General features: G+C 29.9%; 2 protein-coding genes across 2 annotated transcripts; one reads left to right on the forward strand and one right to left on the reverse strand.

Annotated features, from left to right (window-relative positions):
• The first annotated feature begins 10,670 nt into the window (after positions 1-10,670).
• On the forward strand, positions 10,671-12,574 carry LOC103308012 (zinc finger BED domain-containing protein 4-like). The gene is made up of 3 exons (XM_008180601.1): positions 10,671-10,844; positions 10,976-11,425; positions 11,588-12,574. Exons 1-3 carry the CDS (start codon positions 10,671-10,673, stop codon positions 12,572-12,574), a joined length of 1,611 nt encoding a protein of 536 aa, XP_008178823.1.
• Positions 12,575-19,042: 6,468 nt separating this feature from the next.
• Positions 19,043-19,906, reverse strand: LOC103308014 (tigger transposable element-derived protein 4-like). Its single transcript, XM_008180604.1, has one exon. It carries the CDS (start codon positions 19,904-19,906, stop codon positions 19,043-19,045), a length of 864 nt encoding a protein of 287 aa, XP_008178826.1.
• Between the last annotated feature and the right edge of the window lie 3,122 nt (positions 19,907-23,028).

Genomic DNA, 23,028 nt, shown 5'->3' on the forward strand with positions numbered 1-23,028 from the left:
CCATCACAGTTGCAACACCTTGGCTCTTGGTCGGTAGTTTTAGGGCATAGGCTGGCTTTGTGTTCCCCTGAGCATTTTACACATCTAAGTGGGTGGGTGCAGTTTGAAGAACCGTGACCAATGCGTTGACAAGCAAAACACTGGGAGGGGCCCGTTTTTTTGTAGGACTCAACAGTGACCTTTATGAAGAAAAGATCAGAGACTTCATAGATGAGTTTCGAATTTTGAGTGTTGCCAAGAATAACTAAGCATATGGGCATAGGTTTGTTGACAGGTCCGAAACGTTTTATAAGTTTTACGTCGAAATTTAATAGTTCGAGTTCGGATTTTAGCTCATCAGTAGAAATGTCAGTGGGTATACCTCTTAGTACTACTTTGAGGGTGCGCTCCTCGGGGAGTTTGGATGTTTTAAACTGGATATTTTGATCAAGGAGAGTCTTCTGAATTAGCCTGAAGTGTTCGATCGCACGGGTTTTAATTATTATAGATCCGTCGGAGGTTGCCTGCGCTGAGATATTTACTGGAGAGACGATAGCGTTTTTAAAGATGATCGGTGCAACTTTGCGCCAATCAGAAGATTTGGCTACAAAGATAGGTGGAATACGAATTGTGGTCTTTGCGACTATTGGATTTGCATCATCTTTCTGTAATCCGCTTGAGTTGTTTTGGTTTGGGTGGTTTGAAGTAGGGGGTGGGCTTGGGGAATGGTGTGATAAAATAGACGAGGCGATAGTAGAATCGGAATCAGAAAAATAAGACTCACCTGAGAGTTGCTCGTCGATAGATTCCGGCGAAGGAGGTGCTGCACGTTGGTGTCGAGCAGCATGCAACGGAGGTGGAGAGTAAGTATCGTCTCGTGTCTTCTTCGAGCTTGAAGGTGGTGTCCGTTTTCTTTTGGCTCTGCGGCCGCCCATGGTGTTTCGTTGTTCAGAATAGTTCACTGCAATATTGTAACCGACGTCTGCACAGAACGAACGATGGGCGAGGAATGATTTTTTTTTTGTTTTGTTTTTTGGCAGTGTTGCTCGTGTGTGGCGTTTATATAAGGAAGCGATTGTCTTATCCCTACTCTATTGTTGTTACGCAACCTCAGAACAGATTATTCGTATTTGTTATATGGATTGCGCATGTGCGTGTATTGATGCTGTGTTTTCGCGCGTTCCCTATGTTAAGTGCTACCTTACTATAGTTTTTGCAGTGATTTCTAGTTGTTTGACTAAATGTTGTTTAGTGCGCATGTGTGTGTGTTTTATGTCATTTTGCAAAATGTAGTTGGTTTTTTGGCGATATTGGTTCGGGAGAGGTGTTTTGTACGTTATGCACTGTCTTATTGTTCTTTTGCGTATGATTTTGGTGGTGAAATCTGGTTATTTGACTGAATGTTGTGCGGCGCACATGTGTTTATGTTTATGTCATTTTTGCACATTGTCGTTGGTCATTGGCAATGTTGTTACGAAAAGGGGTGTTTCGTATGCTATGATCTTTCTCATTGTTGTTTTCGCGCATGATTTTGGCAGTGACATCTGGTTATTTGATCGAAGTGTCGTACGCTGCGCATGTATGTTTGTTTAAATCGTGTTTTGCACAAATGATTTGTTTCTGTTGTGTAAATTGTAATTATTTATTATGGCGATGGATGAGATATTTGGTGTTGTCACCTTTAGTATTGAGTTTGTGTAGTGTAAATGTTGTAGTGAATTTTGATGAGGTGTCGTCTGATTTTACGTCGTGATATTGTATTGTAGTTTTTTGTTCTCCCTTTGTGTAATTTTTTAGCTGTGGTATTCTGTTGCTTAGTGCTTAGTTAGGTTGTGTGTTTGGGTGCAATTTTCCCTTTGCAAAACATTTTAGGAATGATATTTCGTTGATTTGAGTAAAAGTGACATATTGCGTATGCGCGTGCATTCACGCTGTATTTCGTATGTTTCCGTTTTTTTATGAATTTTGCACGAAGTATGTGTTTCGATATCTTCTGTATTTATGTGTGCTATTGTAATTTTTATGGTATGGATTTTTGGCAAGATTTTGGCATTTAGATTAGTTTTGTATTTGTGCGCATGCGTTGGTGTGAATATTGTAGGCAGCTTCTGGTACGGAGGAATTTTGGTTGCGTAATAGAGTGATGGGGTTGCGTAATGTTTTCTTATCTTATTATTTATTTTTGTCCATATATGGGCATCTTTTGATGTATGGACGTATCAGAAAGATTATTGTGTAACGGTTAAGGAATATTAATTGCCTAATGTTTTTTTAGTATTGCGTAATGTGTTTTACTTGCGTTTGTGCTTTACCCTCAAGTATGAACTTACTTGGTACATTCTTTTGTAAGTTTATTCAAATTCATAGTATAATATTCATCTATTACATTTTGTGGCTGGGAGAAGAGGTAAACACATAAGCATTTTGAGAGCTTTCAATGCAAAAGCATTTGTGTTTACCAAATTTAAGTAATGAAGTATCTTAATTTTCTTCCAAACAGCCTATAATTTTAAAAAGACATAATTATCAAATATTAAACGTGTTTAAATGAAAAATAAGTTAGACATTATGACTAAAGTGAAAATTATTTTGAATCATATAATCTATAGATTATATTTTATATTTATTAAAAAATAAAAATGGTCACTTTTAAAAAATATAATTAATACAGCTAAATATATAGGTAATTTATTAATCAATTGAACAATCTAAAATAGTCTTAAACCCTTAACATAACTATTGTTCTCTAAAGTTTAAATTGTCAAGTATATGTGTATTAAAGCATAGATTGGACCAATGGCATAATATATCTGTAAATCCAATACTACTTAGCTTGTATATATAATGCTACTAGAATGCATTGCATTCTGCAAGCTTATAAACAGATATAAATTAATAATAATAAGACCGATAAATAATATTACTTGTAGCTAAATAATTTAAGTAGGTTTTGCTACTATAGTGAACAATTATTACATTAATAATATGTACTTCTAAATGGGTGCTTGCAGCAATTATTTAATTTGGTCCCAAAAATTAATAATTATTTCCTTTTATTGTATTGAAGAAAAAATTACCTAAATTTTAATTTTTGTTTATAAGTATTTAAGATAATTATTATTTTTAAAAAGACCATCAGAAAAAAAAAAAACTTTAAGTACCTATGTAGGTAGTAGTTATTATATTTTTATAACTGTGTAGAAAAAAGAATAATCAACTTAATATTTTATTACAAAATAAGTCTAAATATTGTTATACAATTAAATACAAACATTATCTTTAAAATTCATGCTATAAACAAAAATAATATAATTTAATGTATATATGAAGTAAAATCAATAAATACTAGTAAAAGTGTAAAATTACCATTGCTACTGCGAGTGGTTTCCAACTTGAATAGCTTAAAAGTACTTTTAGAAGTTCAACAGATAATTGTTTCCCCTTTACTTCAGAGCAATCAGCAGCTTCACGGTAGGATAGAATAAATTCCATAAGAGGAAAATCAGGGCACACTTTACGATGGCATAGTTTGAGGTCAGCATCAGTTATTTCCATTTTAATTTCTTTAAGTACATTAACATCTTCCTACTCTGAAGAATCCAATCTATCACTCAGAAAATTTAATATTGATTCTAATGTGTCATTACGTATCGCTTCAAACCTTCTATAATCACTGACGTATAAATGGTGAATTTTACGACGTTGATCATTAATAATTCTTTTAAATAATTCTATACCTTGAAGTTTGTACTGAGTACCTTCTTCAATATTTTCAACTATTACTGTTTCTTCAAATGTATTTTCCCAACCTCCTGGTATAGCATTATTTTTTTAATTCAGTCATCCGTATTTTAAATGCTTCAGTTTGATTTTGAATATCAAAAATGTCAACAACATTTGCAGTTAAACTTTCCCATGCCAATACACTTCTATGAACTGCGCACCAAACTTTTAACAATGGAATAGGCAATGATTTTTTGTCTTTTTCTAAAAGTGCCCAAAGACCATTTTTTTCTCCAGTATTAATTTATGCGCCATCGGTAACAATTGATGAAATTAATGGCATTCATTTATTCCAAGGTATTACATGTTTTGTTGCTGATTTTATTGCATTATAATAACCTATAGCTCCTTTTGATTCAGGTTCATGGAAACCAATAAAAATTAATTCTGTATCACAATCAGAATTAACAATTTTTGCCAATACGTGAATATTATCTAATTGCATACGATCAACAGACCCATCTACATGTAGTGAAATTGCAAGACTGGTTTCTAATTTGTTGCAAATTCGATTAATATCTGATTGAACAATGCATTTTAATAAATCTCTATAACCAGTGGGATTAATGTATTGTAAATCACCACTTTGAGGTGTATACTCTTCAAACGGTTCATGGATATTTAGAGATTTTCTTTTAAGAGCTGCTACTTCTCTCGAAGGCCATGACCATCCACTAAGAGTGCCTCGTTTTGCATCGTTGAAAACTGTACACATAAGTTTTGCAATTTTTTGAGACAATTTATGGTTCTGTGTTGAAATGATTTTGTCCATTGGTGCTATAAATGATTTTTGTACATTAGATAATTTACTAATACGGTGAACTTTTATACATTCTTTGTGCATAATTGATACTAAATGATTATTTAAAAGTTCATTTCTTGGAATCGTTCCTTCTTCGGAACATATAGCCGGAAGTTTATTGCGTAATTTAGTATTCATTAATACTGTCTTTTTATTTAGAAAACAAACACTACATTTGACTTTTGTTCTTCCATAGCCATTTGATGCTTTTATTTTTTCAAAACAAGGATCTAAATGAATTCTACCAGAACTTAATATGTATACACTGGCATCTAACAGGCCATTATTATTATCAGAGCATGCCTCATTATTACCTAAAAGCATTAAGAATAAAATTAGCAAAGCCAAAATCATACATAAAATTAATAATGTATATTGTAATTGTATAATACCAAAACACCTACAAAATTAATTGCAAAAGCAAAAGCTCATAAAAAATATATGATGGTACTTACATTCTTCAGATATTTGTGTTTGTACTGATTGAACTGTTGAACTACCAGAACTTAATATATCTACACTGGCATCTAACTGGCCATTATTATTATCAGAGCATGCCTCATTATTACCTAAAAGCATTAAGAATAAAATATTGAAGCATTAGCAAAGCCAAAATCATAAATAAAATTAATAATGTATATTGTAATTGTATAATACTTAAACACCTACAAAACTAATTGCAAAAGCAAAAGCTCATAAAAAATATATGAAGGTACTTACATTCTTCAGATATCTGTGTTTGTACTGCTTGCAGTTGAACGGTAGACTTTTTTATTAAATATTTTTCCATTATATTAAATATATTTAAATTCATTCACTGAATATTTTCATATTACAAATTACATTTATTAATATAATTACAATCATAAATTATACTAATACGCTGTATTGCTGTAAAAGTGTAAAGGTCTACGGTTTACGGTTATAATATAATATTATGTTTGAACGATAGCCATAGCAAGATAAACATTGAGAGATAACAAGTGCCTAACCTAACAAAAACGTTATATCACATAATATGAGTATTACAGAACAATCACAGAACAATAATATAATGTTTATAATATTTTAATATTAGCCATCGCCCATCAGGTACATAATATTATTATTATCTTTGATAACTGCGACAGTTGTGCTATATTACCACAACATCCCGACGTCATGCGGTGGAATGTCGTTATCGGCGCCGTGTAATCGGTATTACTTTTATTTTTGAGTGACAGGGATTTTAAACCAATACAATTTGGTAATTAGTAATTTTCAATAATCAATATTGAAAATAAATCCAATAAAAGCCAAAAATAAGTACTGCACACTTTTAAATTTGCTACTGCACAATTAATATTTGCTACTGCACATAGTGTGTGCTACTGCACACAATTTTAGGCCCTGATTTTATTTATAAACTGTTCATCATTAACATCTTTTAAATTGTCGAGAGGATCTGCATGACCATAATCTTCATCTGCATTATTACTTCTTTTTGGCCGCTTAGATTTTAATTTTGGTTCATTTGAACTACTTTTTCTTTTTTTCTGACACGTATAACATTTCGCTAGTGTTCGTACCAAACAATTTTTACCAACCTTCCCTAAAGATCAAGATATTACATATAAATAAATATTTGAATTACCTTTATAAATATATAATATAATAATTTTTTTTTAATTTAAGTGTCATAAAATACCTGGGCGTTTATGTGTTACATATTTCTTAACCGATCTTAAATATTCTCCAGAGTTGTAGCTGATGACAGCAGCTTGTACACGAGTAGAGTACGAACTTTTTTGTGTAAAGTTTATTCTTTTCCCACCTAAAAATGTGTTTATTACACTGTTGAATTGCTCGCAAGCGTTGTTGTCTACATCCATTATCAAACTTTCTGCATTATTCGACAATCTAGATACAATTGTATCAATTTCCTGTCTAATTGATTTCAACTTGGAAATCCCTTCTAAAAGAATGTTTTGCGGAACACCAGATCTTTTACAAAAGTATGCGGAACATTTTTCGTGGATTTCAAAAATACGGTGATTTGGTGCGTTAGCTATATCAAGTCTAAGTCCTAAAATAATCTTATATATTATATATATAATTTAGCAAATAAAAACATGTACAACATATAATGTGTTTTTTAATTACCAGCAACTTTATGATATAAAGGTTTGTTTTCTAATTTACGGAAACGTATAGCACATGTTATATCAGTTCTAAGTCTTAAAATATTTGCAGATATTTTTTTCCGGATTTCAATCGGGTAGTCGGTTCGCTTGGATAAGGCCATTAATTTTTGGCTGTAATTACGGAGTAAATGGTTTCGGCATTCGACTTTTTGGACTCTACATATTGGGCCATACGGTAGTATCTCATTAAGTCTCTTTGTGACACTGCTGTCACCATCTCCTAAATTTAATTTACGTTTTTTATCAAGGTAACAGTACGTCAGTACCTATACTGTAATACTAAATATATTTATAATTTTTTGTTACCTATCAGTTTAGAATATTTTAATCCGTGTATTTCTATACTTTTGAAACCTTCTGCAATTGCATCGGCTTCGATGCTAGTGGCACCTTGCTTCCAATTCAAAAAACAAAAATGATTCGGAGTTTCTATTTTTTTATTATTAGATCTTTCGCAAATCACGCAATACCTGTTCCGAATCCCAACAAACAACACTTTTTTGGTTTTATAACCAATAGGTTAGGTATTAGCCTATATTAAATTATGAAATGTGTTAGTAACGAATCTTAAGAAAAATTATTTTACCATTTATTGAGATTCTAACATTAAATCTAGTCACTTAAAAATGATACTTACTACACCGGACAATGCGTCGTATTTAGTTCGGTAGCTTCGTTTAGACCATTGTCCGTCCGCTACCACAGTTATCATAGGTATGCCATCAGAATCTACACAGCTAAAATACTCAATAGCTAATCTTTTTTCTTCTTGGCCAGCTTTTTCCATTTCTAACCAAGCAGTATTAGATATCTCAGCTCCTAATAAGGTCTCGATATGTGTGTACGTATTAGACGAAATCGAGGGTATTTCTAAGCCAGACAAGAATTCATATACTTCTGTGTATCCTATTCCTAAAAATAATAATGTCATATGTGTATACACATAGCTATATAGTTTATATAGACATACTTATAAGCCAGTTGCCAGTCTTGTAAAGAATACTTTTAAATATAAAATAAAAATACTAAAAAAATATATTTAGAATATGTATTTGAATACAAAAAAGTATTAAAATATTGTATTCGAATATTTTACAAGACTACCAGTTGCAGATTTTGTTCTTTAAGTTTCAAAATAGCTTAAACTTACCAATTGCTATTGTACTATTAACGATAGCTTTATTTATAGACCAATTGGTTTTAGGCGATTCTTTTACTGTACATATCTTCGACTTAATATTGCACATCTTACATATAAACCAGCACTCTGAATAACAGCCTCTGCGGTCTTCAGACACAAAATCCATATCAATGAAACTACATCCTAATCCAATATCATGATTAACATTTTTTATTTGGGCAAATATGTAGGACAAATCGACAATTCTTCTACCAATAATTTCACCAAATGATTCACTAAAATAAAATGTTTTAGATAGTTATGTAAGGATTGGTTAGATTCGGTACATATAGAGAGTAAAATTAGTATTACGTGTTGGAAAAATCGTGAGTTTGTGCTTTTTCAGCCGATAACACATGACTTTCAATTTCATCGATATTTCTAACAAAGTTCACAAATTAAAAAAAAGATATTACCTATATGATTTAATATTTTACGTTCAAACTACGATTAGACGATTTAATAAATTATTGATATATATCTGGGTGTAAATTCATTTACATTAGAAAATATGTTTCTTGATGGACCCGGGCATCGATCTATCATCTTCTAATAACGAAGGTGCCACTGAATTTTCTTCAGTCGACATATCATGGGGAACAAAATCAAAATGTTCCTTTTGTTGACCATTAAAATTAGCAGTTTTTAATCTAAACATTTTTTGATGAATGTCCAATGTCGTATAAATTTAAGCTTTCGCAATTTAGATGATTTTGACTTTAAACTGGCTTATAAAAAAAAATAACGACTCGAATTTTATTTTTTTTTTAATTGCGATAGTTAAAACTTATAAGAAACCTTGTATAAATTACTCATAAAAAGTCAAAATATTTTGATAATTTAACCGTCTATAGACAACGCTAATATAAAAATTTGGTAAAAATTTCAAGTAGGTATTTACAGTTATTATTTTTTGAGTAACAATAAAATAAAATCAATACAATTCTCGGTTAGGTTACATTGTATACGAAAAACGATTATGATTTGTCAGTCTAGGATATATTATACTTAAATATTGTTATATATTTTATTTTGTTACAAGTAATTTATTTTTAATTAGGATTCAGGTTAGGTACTTTTTTAATTATAACAAAAATCAAAATTAATTTGATAGAAATTAGTTTTTTTACGCGTGAATTTTTTATTTCGTGAAAGTTAAAACTTAAAACACTCGTAAATTTTTTTTAATTAATAACCCTCAATTATTTTATAGTTATTCTTTGCCTAACTTATAGACAACATACAACAAAGTATTCAATTTTCAATTCTTAGCTTTTGATAATACATTTTTTATACATTTTTAACTAAAAAATAATTAGCTAATATTCATTATTTTGACGAATTTTGTCAATATTTTAACTTCAAACGTTTATAAAAAAATTCAGATAAGCACTACTCATTCTGTAAACTAGGCATTATTATTATTTTATTATAAATTTAAAATACTGAGTCTAAAGAAATAATAAATGTATCATATTTTGTAATTTGGCGTTTACCATTTTGCATCACAGGCTGCTTTCAATCTTTCAGCAAAGATTTTTTTTACAGACGGTTGCTTTGAACTGTATGGAATATTCTTTTTAGAACGGTCCATTTTTTAGTGAATCAAAGGCAATAAAATACCTATAATAAAAATACAACACACAGTGAACGGCAAAATAATTCCTAGTTTACCTACTATAATAGTACTATAATAAAATACAGAACTATAGAAGTGATACTAGTATACTATTATAAAATGTCGTTGTTTCATACCACGAATCACAATTATAGATAGAATAATATCTAATATCTATAATCGACAGACGACAATCGTATAAATAATTTATTTATAAAAATATATAAATAATATCGCCGCGCGCCTGCAATAATTATTTTACAGATAGCGACGACGCGGGTCGGCGCTCGGCCGTCATAATAATATTATGCAGTACACAGAAGTTGCCTCAGCAGTGGGGGTATGATATATTTCCAACGGCCGCCGCGTTGCAACTAGTGATGTTAAACTGTGATAAATATTTATCACACTGTGAATTTGCTACTGTGATAATATAAATCACAGTGAAAATAGCAGTGATTGCTACTTTAACTGCTACTTTTTACTTTCACATATCAATTGGCGATTGAAAGTGATTAGATGTAACTGGTACGCAGCGTATCATTATATGTTATTTTACAACCCCTGATAATAATGTTCTATATTGTAATAACCATAGCTAATAAAAAAATGCTATAGTAAATAGTATGACGATGACCTTGACCTATTGCACAGCGCACAATGCACATTCACACTATCACAATATCACTACATACTGGTTTTATCAGCGGTAATCAAGGGGAACAATTGACCACATTATAAAATTGTTAAATCACGGTTTAAAATAATCTATGCATAATATGATAATTTACCAACATTTCCCGCATAAATTTAAATAATATTATAATTATAAATTATTTATTGCAAATAATCATAGGTCCCAAATATTATAGATTGACTGCATAGTATGAAATTTTTTTTTTTTGTACTATTTGAATTAGAGATTAATATAAAAATCCGGAATTCCAACTATTTTTGTAACACTTGAAACACTTCATATGCACAGTACAGTTTACAGTGTAAACAAGTTTGATTTTCTTGGATGTTGAACAATCTCATATTTTCTTCAGTTTGTTTGTTGGTTCAAATTATTAATTAATATTTATTTTCTCATTAATTTTATTGCTTAACATTTATTATTTTAATATGAGCCAAACAACTGAAAAAAAGCGTTTTAGTATTGTCTGGCAGTACATGACAGCGGTAGATAGTATAATAGCTGTATGTGACACTTGTCAAAAAAAATTGTCATACAAAACATCATTAACAAATTTAAAAAAACATTTAAAGGCTGTTCATGGGATCAATATTACAGAAAAAGTATGTATCTATTTAAATTAAAAATTATATTATAAAAAAAAAGATGAATTCCAAGTGTCATTTGATTTAGTAGGCTACTAGGCTGACCTTATGTTTTTATGAATAACAATTAATTTTATTTAATGGAATAGGTTGATAGAGAAAGAGAAAGCACTCCTGATGTTGATAATGTGGTTAGTTCATCAGGTTTGACTGCAAGCACCACTTTATCATCTTTGACCACTATTACACCAATTTTGACTTTTGCTACATCAGCTTCTACAAGTTCAATTTCGACTTTTGCTACATCAGCTTCTACCAGCACACTTAAACGCAAACAGCCATCGATTGCAAGTTTCTTACCTAGAAAAATTACACCAGATAGGAAAAAAATGTTGGACAATGCACTGGTCAATATGATTGTAACTGATTTTCAGCCATTTAAAATAGTTGAAGATAAAGGATTTAAAAAATTTGTAAATTTATTAAATCCAAATTATTCATTACCTACTCGACAAGCAATCTCGAAGACATTAATTCCATTGGAATACCAAAAGTGTGTGTCTAGAGTGGAAGAGTTGATTGAAAAGGAAGTTAACAATGTATGCCTTACGACTGACTGTTGGACATCTAGGTGTAATGAAAGTTATATAGCAGTTACAGCGCATTTCGTTAATAATGAATTTATTCTGAAATCTGTGCTTATAGAGTGTTCTGAAATAACTGAAAGGCACACCAGTGAACATTGAAGTACTGAAATTAAGGCAATCATAACAAAATGGAAGTTGGACGGAAAAGTTGTTTTAGTGGTATCAGATAATGCGAGTAATATTAAAAATGCAATTAATAATTTACAAATAAGACACTTGGGAAGTTTCGCTCATACTATTAATCTTGTTGTCGAAGAAGGTCTTAAATGCGAATCAGATTTAATAAATAAAGTAAAGACTATTGTCACTCACTTCAGGAAAAGTACAAAAGCAAATAAAATATTAGAAAAAAATAAAATAAATAGTGGTATTAAGGATCCAAAAAAGTTGATTCAAGCAGTGAACACTCGCTGGAACAGTGTCTTTTATATGCTGGAACGATTTGTTTTGCTTGAAAACTCAGTTCGGGCATCACTCGGTTTATTGGAAAACCCTCCAAGTAGCCTCACTGGTGTAGAATGGATAGTAGTCAAAGAGCTATGCACTGTATTAAGACCATTTGAATCAGCAACAAAAGTAGTGAGTGGAGAAATGTATATGACTGCGTCGATGATTTTGCCCATCGTTAACGGACTCACAGAAGTTAGCTCTAAAATGAATAATAAACCTGAATTCGACTCAAGGACGCATAAAGTAGTCAACAGCATATCAAATGCAATGAAAAGTAAAACTAGTTGGGGGAATATTTACCTTAGTAAGACACTAGCTAAATGCACTTTTTTAGATCCACGGTTTAAAAATATACTATTTTCTTCAAATCCCAGCTTTACTGAAAATATCAAAACAGAAATTACCGATGAAGTCACTCACATTATACAAAATATAAGATCTAAGAACACAGATAATACACTTACTCCACATAACAATGTACAAGAACCTTTTGTTGAAAATCAAGGTAATGAATTTTCAATTTGGGGTAGTTTAGATGTTCATGTAAGCCAATCAAGACCAATTAATACAAATCGATCCAGAGCCATATTAGAAGTACAAAATTACCTTGATGAGGCATTAGTTCCTGTAAGGGATCATAACCTTCTGTGATAGGGGTAAGCTCCATCGCCCAGAATATGACGAATACTATAATACCTAATTCCTAATATCAAAATTCCCGAAAATATTTTTGACAATATTGAACTTTTCTGTAAACGGGGATGTGATGGAAGTAGTGGCCATTCACAATACAAACAAACATTTAACGAATCAAGTTCATTAGTTACAACAAGAATACGTTCAATTTTCCATTACAGTAATAAAATGAAGAGAGGGTTGTTAGAAGCACAAAATCAGTTGAAACTTCCCACATTGGTTGCACCGTCATCATCAAAAACTAGATGGTGGAGTGTTATGCCTTGCCTTTATTTTGTCAAGACTCAATATTCGGCTCTTTTACAAATTTTTCCCATACCAAAGCATTATAATTTATTACCCACACGTAATCAAATGAAGCTTATAAACCGTTTGCTAAAAGTAATTGAACCATTGAAACTGTTGGGTGAATCAATGGTATCTGAAAAGAATATTACAATTTCTGATTTATGGCCAATAGACCAAAAATTGAACTTAATGTATAAGCCATTTAAACAAAGAAATGATGTTAATTATAATAATCTCAGTGATAATAAATACTCGGTTCCATTATTTCCAAATACTGATGACAATGACTATACAGAAATATTCACACAACCCAGCAATCAAGATGATTCTGGTGGTGAAGATGATAAAGAAGAAACTTCAGAAACAAATTCATCATCTCAAGCACTTAAACATGTTGAACAATTAATTGTTTCAGATATTTTTGAAACACTATCAAAGAGATATTCCAGCAAAGAGCAAACTATGAAGTTATTGAAAAAGGCTTCATTTTTAGACCCTCGGCACAGAAACAAATATCTTGGAAACCAAAACCAAATATGTGTTATTCATGACGAGATAAAATTAAAAATGGAACAAATAAGTAATAACATATCAGCGAATGACCATTAATTGAAAAAAAATCACCATTATACAGGTAAAAATTATTTAAACGAGTTAAAACTTTTAAAACATATTAAAATTGAATGTTATATAAAAAATATATAATATTATAAAAAATTTAAAACATTTACTTATATCTCAACTTCAATTTATATTAACAAATATAAATTTATCATAATAATATAGTAAAACTAAATAGGTATTAAGTATCAATAATTTTCTAATTAATTAAATTTTTGTATTATTATATTTGTTTTCAAGGCATAGCCGCGTTTTTAGACAACCCAACTTTTTTTATCAATGGAAAATGAAGTTTCAACTACGAAATATGAAGCAGAAAGCATTAACAGAGAAATACTAGGATACTTGCCTCTTTCAGATTTGTCTACAAATTCAACAGATTGGTGGGAAAAATTTGGTGCTGAATTTCCAAAACTTGAAACATTGGCCAAAAAATACTTATGTATACCTGGAACTAGTGTACCCTGTGAAAGACTTTTTAGTACTGGTAGTAATATATGTACAGATAATCGAGCGCACTGGTCATGCAGAACAATTGATTTTTCTTTCAAAAAATTCTCAGTTTTTTTAACCTTAAAATAGGTATTATTTTAAATTAAAGGTTAATTGTTAATATGTCAAATTATACAAATAAGTATTATGTTAAAAAAGTTTATGTAATAATGTGAAATGTTTAAGTCATTTAAACAAATAAATCGTCGCTTATACTGCAACACCACGTATCTCAGTTTTTGTAGGTTTTCAGGAGCAGCAAATAACGTGATTTAAATGATTTATACTTACTAATTTCAGTACTGGTAATGTTTAATTAATATATTTTGTACTTATAATGTATTTTAAATATATAAATATTATATTTAGAGTAAAAAAATGGTTTTAAATGAGATACGTGAGTTATAAAATATTAATATTGAGATAGGTTGTTTTAATGATTTCCCATGTATGGTTTTTAAAATGTATAATGTTTAAAATATATTTTGTTCATTTTTTAGAACATTAAAATAAAATACGTTTTTAATATTAATAAGTACCATGTAAATTCTTTTTTTATTATTAGGTATAAAAATGAACAATTTATTTGAACAAATAATAACAAGTTTAAACAGTCTGTTACTCAACAAATAAAATATTAATTAAAAAAGAATTATAATAAAACATAACTAGGTATAAATTAACTAGTAAATAAAATTAACATTGCTTTTGAACATTCTTTTGTTACACAATAAATGAAATGTTAATACATCATTTAACAATATTTTAAAAATATAATCAATCATGACTATAAATCAACAAGTAAATAAAAATAATAACACTTTTGAAAAGTCTTTTGTTACAACTAAAATTAAATTAAAACTTTATAAATAGTATTTTAAAAATAATATAATACAAAATACCTAGTAAAAAACAACAAGTAAAAAAAATAATCAAATTTAAACAGTATTTTTTTGGTCTTCATTTTTTTACTTTTTTTCTTGGCTGTACGAACACTCTCATCCATATGTGGCAATGCGTCATAAAAATAATGACAATCATAGGGAATTATGGACTTTAAACTTTGAAGATCATTCCACTTATCCAAGCTAATTTTTTTGGGGTGTTGATGAAGTTTGGGAAACTTAAAAATATCTTCTTTATCAATTTTGTTTGGCCTTCTTGGCAACTCATTAAAAGGATCACTGTAGTTCAGTTTATACAATATAACACCTATTGGACAATATTGTATAACTCTTAAATCTGTCACAACAGGGTCAGAAGCTACTCTTCCTGGTCTTATTGATTCATAGAACATCAGCTTTTTATTACTGTAATCCGAAAAAAAATTGAATGTTAATAATTTTGAAGTGTATGGAAATGGATAAATTCTGGCTTCTTTTGTTAGCTGAGATAGTTGACTTGGTAAATAGCAATCAGTCTTCTTAAGTTTTCTTTCAATAACACTGTGTACACTGTCACACTCCATTTGAGTGTGACCCTTCTCTAGAAACTTTTGTGTTATAGTTATGTCATATTTTATACATAAATGTAATAAAGCATTTGACATAACACAATTTCGGTTCTGTGCAGTACAACCATCAGAGTAAATTATAACTGGTTTTAAACTTTTCTTTAATGTTTCTTCGATAACATCAATCAAACATGAAACAAATGTTGATGCTACAAGTTCAGTTTGACTTTCATCAAACCAATAATTAATGCTTTCATTAGTACTCAAATTGTATACAGTATAGTTGTGAACAGCAAGTTTCATTTTAAAATATATAGAACTTGCTTGTGAATATGGAAGCAATTGTACCGCCATTAAATCACAAGTAAAAACATGACATTCACCAGCAGCTGCTAATATTTTGTCTTTGGATTTTTCATCTCTTGCTTCATTTTTTTTTAAAACATGCATTTGGTACTCTTCTTCAGGCAAGTTTTTCAAATTATATTGACAACATTTGTCACACTGGTCCTTTTTGGGTGAGAAAATTGAAAGATTTTTTTGGAAAAAAATATTGTCAAATGCTTTTCGGCATAATGGTTTTTCATTATCAGTTTTACATTGACTAAAATAAATGTTGTAAAGTTGTGTTGTTGATTTTATATCTGTCTGTGAGTATAATTTTCTTGATGACTTTCTACAGTAATGAGATGGAAGTTTTGGAAGTTTATCAAAAAATGTATTCAAGTAATTAATTTTGTGTTTCATTGCTCTCCTAGAGTTACCTGTTATGTGCTTATTAGTTTCATTTACCAAGGAGTAAATTTCTTCATCTTCGATTCCCACTTCCTCTCTAACATATCTTGGAGCTTGTGATCCATACTGATTTTTATATTCCAACCAATACCTTAATGTATTTTCCTTAATTCCTAGAGTACTTAAAAACATTTGTTTACAGACCCCTAGTTTATCATTCCCAACTTTTAAATAATAAAAATAAGAACCATTTCTTCGAGATGTGGCGCTTTCAGTGGTTCTTTGCTTGGGAATTACTTTTTCTACCAGTGATAAAACAAATATTTGTTTTTCTCTCCACGATGTCATTGACCAGAAATTTTTAAAAATATCTAATCGATCTTCATTTTTTATGTCCAAACAAAATCTTGTTTTCCATTTCTCACATACTTTAGACTGACATGGTGGTCCAAGATTTCGTCCTTCTCGAGGTGTGTCATGTAAAATATTCAAAGTGTTATCTTTTTCCTTTCTTCTGTACCCTATGTATGATTCTCCTTTAAGTCTTTTGATTTTAGTTTCATTTCTGCTCCAAGAATTTGGATTTGAAACTCTATTACGTTTCCTACCATCATTTTGTAAATTGTTATGAATGTCTTCTTCATATTCAACAACTTCAATATTTTGGTTCTCAGTTATTGGAGAAATTATTGTGCTAGGTGTATTCAACGTTTCCTCATCTATACTCTGTAAACCTTTTTCTTCACACTCAATAGTTTCAACATGTTGATGCTCAGTATTTTGTTCCAGCTGATTGTTAAAATTATCAAATTCATAGAGTTCAATATTATTTAAGTTTATTTCATAGTTATTGCCATCTTCAAAAGGTGTGATATTGTACTGTTGCATAGAACTATCATTATTATTTATCCTAGTAGTTGTTGTCTTACCATGATGTTTTTTTTTTAACAGCATCAAACAATTCATCAACAGATAATAAATTTAGATCATCACTGTCATATTCAGACTCAATATCAGACGTCATGTTCGTACTAACCATTTAAGTTTACAATAATTGATCACCTAAAAAAAAAAATACAAATAACTATAACTATAAAATATATTATGGAAACACCACTGATCTCATTTTATTTGATTTGGTAACTAGACTTATCTCAACAAATTGAATTGTATATTTTCAATAGTAAATAACTTATTTTGTGCATGCTTAATTAGTATGACTCTTTCAGTTTTTAGTACTACAGACTCCCCAAAATGAAATAAACTACTACATAAACAAAATATTAACTGAATATATTGAATAAACTTACTTTAGGTCGACTTCTTCACAATGCTGTGTTATTTTGCTGAGATACGTTATGTTGATACAAGGTTTTGATATAAGTGGTGTTATCATTTTCACGATTTACAGTATAACCACATTTTTAACGAAAAAAATAACAGAACAAAACATCTGGGAAATAATTGATTTATCAATATCGATAAAAATCTCATTTTATCAAATTTTGAGATACGTAATGTTGCAGTATAAGCGACGAAATACAATTTTTATTGGTATACCTTAAAATTTAAATGTATAAAAAGTTTTTTAATCTTTTAATTTAAGATTTTTAAATTATGCTAATAGGTATAGGTATAACTCCATAATGACATAGTGAATGAAATGAACATACATTGTGACATGATTAAATAATAAATAAATATAATTCATATAAACATAATTTAACAGTTTAACTAGACCTTATTGTTACCGTCTTACTACTCTCACTGACTCTAAAACTAATCCAAATTAATGAAAAAAGTAAAGTAAAACATCTTCAGGTAATATTAATATTTTTTCTATCTTACTATTTTAATTTTTAAATCTTTATTTATATTGTGTAAAAATTAATTAATTTTAAGCTTCTTACTTATTTGTTCATACAATTTATTCTATACATATCTGATATCAGTCATATACTCATATCATATGACCTATAAGATATCTACATATGAAGCCAACATGTTCTAGATACAAGATGAGTGATTCTAAACTGCCAGTTTGCAGACCGTTTCCTGCATCTAGATCAGCGTTTCTCAACCTTTTTAGCGTCGCGAATACCAAAAAAATAGGTTAAAAGAAAATCAGTTACCTCACGATCCCCTCCCTCTTCGTTTGTAGAAGTAATTTATTATTTTTCTAGAAACTATACCTCCCCTTTTCACCATATCACAAAATATTTGGAGTCTTGAACAATAATAAATAATTACACATGATTTTTAGATGTTAAAGGTAAATTTTCCGATCCGGTATGTACAGTCGACTCTCGATAATTCGAAATTGATGGGACTGCTGAAAAATTTCGTAATTTTTCCAAGGATGAACTGGCTTCTTTTAAAGTCACAAGAGGTAGAGGACTTGTGTCATCTTCATTGTCTTCATCAATGCTTAATATATTTTCCAAAATTTCGGCGTCAGAGAGGACTCCCCATACAGCAACATCTTCATCTACATTGACATAATCAGTGAAAGATACATTATCTTGAGTTGGCAGGGAATTCCATTGTATCGATTCAATATTCAACTGGTCGTTTTCTGTTTCTTGAATTTCTATGATATACCCCGATTTTTTAAAACACTTGAGTATCATAGAAGGAGCCACTTTTTTCCATGCCTTATCAACAAATATCATAGCAGTCAATACACTAATGTTTGGCGTTGTTCACTTTCAATGCATTCCAGCACATTCTTTACAACTTCTTGACGGTAAAAAGTTTTACAATTATTAATTATACCTTGATCGAGTGGTTGCAACTTCGATGTGGTGTTAGGAGGAAAAAATTGAAGTTCTATATTAGTTAAAGGTGGGGGGTGGGTTATTATGAACTGTACAGTTGTCTAAAAACAGTAGAATTTTTCGTTCCTGTTTTTTCATGTCTTCATTGAGTGAAAACAACCATTCATTAAATAATTCTGTCGTCATCCATGCCTTTTTATTTGAACGATAAGTTATAGGAAATGAACGTATGCCCTTAAAACACCTAGGTTTGGCAGCTTTTCCTATGAGGAGTAGAGTTAACTTTTCGGAGCCGTCCATGTTTACTGCTAATAAAATCGTTAACCTATCTTTACTATGTTTCCTGCCGTGGCATTTTTCTTCTTTAAAAGTGAAAGTTTTATCTGGTAAACATTTAAAAAATAGAGCGGTTTCATCTGTGTTGAACATGTTTCGTGGCTCGTAATTTTTTAACAAAGTTGAAAGTTTACGATGCCACTCTGAACACACGTTATCGTCAACGCTAGAACTTTCTCCACACATTTTTTTGAAAACAATACCGTTTCTTTTCTTAAAATTCGTTAACCATCCATCACTAGCTGAGAAAAACGGGATGCCCAACTCTTTGGCGAATGATTTTGCTTTTTCTTTGAGTAAGAGGCCACTTACAGGCACATTTTGCCCTCTGCATTGCCTAACCCATTGTACTAAACACTCTTCTAGTCTTGGATGCTCACCTTTACTGTTTCGTTTCCGACCACCGCTTGATGACGCAGTGATGATTTTATTTTTGTCCTTCAAAATCGTAGACAGTGTACTTAAAGGAATGTCAAATGTCTTAGCCACTTCGGTTTTTTTGTCACCTCTTTCAACCGCTTCAATCAATTGTTTTTTTTCTGAAATCGTCAAAGATTTGTGTTTTATAGAATTAGACGCACTCATCACATGAACTTGACTTTACAACTGACCAAACGAAACTAAAATAAAACTACATTCGGCTGACGGCTATCGACGACTCGACGAGTTAAATTACGATTAGAGACGATTAAGAAATAAAACGATAAGGTTCTTACAATAATATTCTATAGTTATCGACAGTAATAATCTGAATTTCTACACGATTGTATAGTATGTACATATTTATTAATAAAAAGATTATAAGAATACAGATAAAATACATTTGGGGTATATACTTCGAATTTCCGAGCATTAAACGAATGATACTTCGAATTGTCAAGTGTTAGTGGCCAGTTTTCCCAACATTTAATTTCGAATTACCAAGTGTACTTAAATGCATTGTTTTTGTTCGAATTACCGCGTGGTTTTCAAGGAACCGAGTATTTACTTCGAATTACCGAAGGTTTCGAATTATCGAAGGTTTTAATTATCTGTATTTGATATGTATTCCGATGTACTGTATTTCCGGTAATTACCGCACTTCGTTATTGTCGGTAATTACCGTGGTACTGTATTTTCGGTAATTACCGGTAATATCGTAAATACCAGTAGTAAACAAATACCGGATACCGGTATCAACATTTTGAATACCGCCAGCCCTAATCTATAATAAGATAAAATATTTTATCTATGAAAAATGTGTTGTAAATAATTGTAATTTATGTTTATGGATTGGTGTGTGTGCCTAAACTGGCTACTTTGTTAACCTATGGGTGGTGGCGGGAAGCGGGTGACTGAATGAGTTAGGTATATTTAACCATTTTTCGGAAAATGTATTGTTATTGAATAATTGACATGATAATAACATACCTAATATACTAATATTAATAGTATTATGGTAAATCGTAAATGGTGACGCACTGCCATGTAGCTTTATATATAATATATCGTTCAGTATTTTATGAAGAAATCGTTCAATTTTAAAATTATATAACAAATTTTCACATTGAAACTAAAAACATGCAAGGAATGTTAAAATACCTTAATAATAATCCATCATTAAACACAACTTTTCCTAATGTTGAAATCGCTTTAAAATTATTTATTTGTATGCCATCATTGTCATGTTCTAATGCAAGTGGAGATAGGTCCTTTTCTGTTTTGAAGAGAGTCAAAAAGTATTTACGGACTACGGTCATCATTATCGAATGAGAAAACATCAGCATTATCAATATTATTTATGTATTGCAAATTAAATTGTCAAGAATATCAGTTGGACAAGCAGTGCCGCAACTGGGATTCTTGGGGCCCCGGACAATGTCAATATATGGGGCCCCCTGAGGTCTATGTATATAATATTTTTTTTAGGTTACTTATACAAATATAAATAATGATGGTGATTTTTTTAATAAAAGCCTAAAAATATAATTGTGACCAGTGTATTGTTATTAAAATATAACTATACACACTTTTGATGTTCTTTTTTTTAATATAAATATTAATGAAAGCGTTTTATAATAATATATGGTTCTAAAAAAAGTTTTGCATACCATAAAGATTGTTTGTACCTCTATTATATTTAAACATATAATTATATAAAAAAAATCTTTACCAAATTTAAAAATGATAAAAAATGTATCATAAATATATACAAATAATAATAATTAGAAGATATCAATTGATCATACTTATTACTGGATATTAGACATTAATTCAACAAATGTTATAATATATGGTACTTAAAACCTACTTATAAAGAAAAAAAAAATATTACAAACAATATGAAATACAATTTTATAACTTAGTTCAAGTCATTGTGACATGAATCATTTAAATTAAGAACGGTGATTCATTTTTCTTGCTTTTAAATTAGCAAATTAATTTACAACCTTTTCCAAATTTAATTCAGATGCACGGATTTGTTCAACATTAAGTATAGCTATATTAGTCAAACGATCTTGTGCTATAGAATTTCTCAAAAAGTTTCAATTTGAAAAATGATCTCTCTGCAGTGGCAACTGTAACTGGCAATACTAAGAATAACATGTAGGCTCCTAGTACTTCAGAGTAACTTTAAAATAAGTAGCCGGTAGGTACCTATATTAAATCATTTTTAGATTTATATAATTCTTTTAATTCTTCTAATAACTTTTAACTTTTAAGTGTATAAGTAGTTGTAAATTAATTTTCTGTTAAATATGTAATTCCTAGACCCCTTATGGCCATATGTATAGTTTACAGTAATTTTAATAAAAAACTCATATTTAACCATATTATTTTTAAGAAAGACATTTGAGATCAGATACCTAGTTCAAAAATAATTTTTATACTACAATATTTTTATTTTAACTCTTTAATAACAGAATATTTGCTAATTGCTATACTTATGAACCTCTAATTGACTAATTGTATGTAACTATAAGAATAAATAGTTATAAGTTATAACAGTAGCCAGGTACTGCACCAGTTAGTGTTTTAGAATTGCATATTTTATTTTGATCTGCACAATTTGTGTTGTTCTGCACATTAGTGCAAGGGCTGGACTATTTACCAAGTACTAATTTAGTGTAATAATTGAAAATTATTTTTAATTTTTTCCATTTCTTTAAAATTAATTTATATACTTATATGATCATAATAGTCGTACAATTGTAAACTCGCATCTTATAAGGGACACGTATTGATATATTTAAATGTTGTGGCGCCATTACGTACAAATGAATCATTTCGATCAAAGTCCAATACTGAATACCATAAGGATGGATTAAGTCCTCTGATAGCGCTTCCTTCAGACATTACAACCACTGTAGTCCTTGGTTATATGCATTGTGTTTGCCAAGGAGTCATGAAATGGCTTCTAGAGTTTTAGGTAAGAGGTAAAAAACCAATCAGAATTATAGAAGAGAAAAAAGATATAATTTCTCTATCTCTTTTGAATATAAGAAAATTTGTACCATCTGAGTTTGCATGCCTACCAAGATCATTAGATGATCTTGAGTATTGGAAAGCTACAGAATTTCATGAATTTCTTTTATATACTGGAGTTATTGTATTAAAACCAAATTAAAAAAAAAATATGTATCAACACTTTTTACTTTTATTTACATTTGAGCATAGTATCCATTCGAATGCTATGCTCAAATGACTTATTTATTTATTTTAAATAC

This window comes from Acyrthosiphon pisum, chromosome X (genome assembly GCF_005508785.2).
Source record: "Acyrthosiphon pisum isolate AL4f chromosome X, pea_aphid_22Mar2018_4r6ur, whole genome shotgun sequence".
In the NCBI taxonomy this organism is placed as follows: Eukaryota; Metazoa; Arthropoda; class Insecta; order Hemiptera; family Aphididae; genus Acyrthosiphon; species Acyrthosiphon pisum.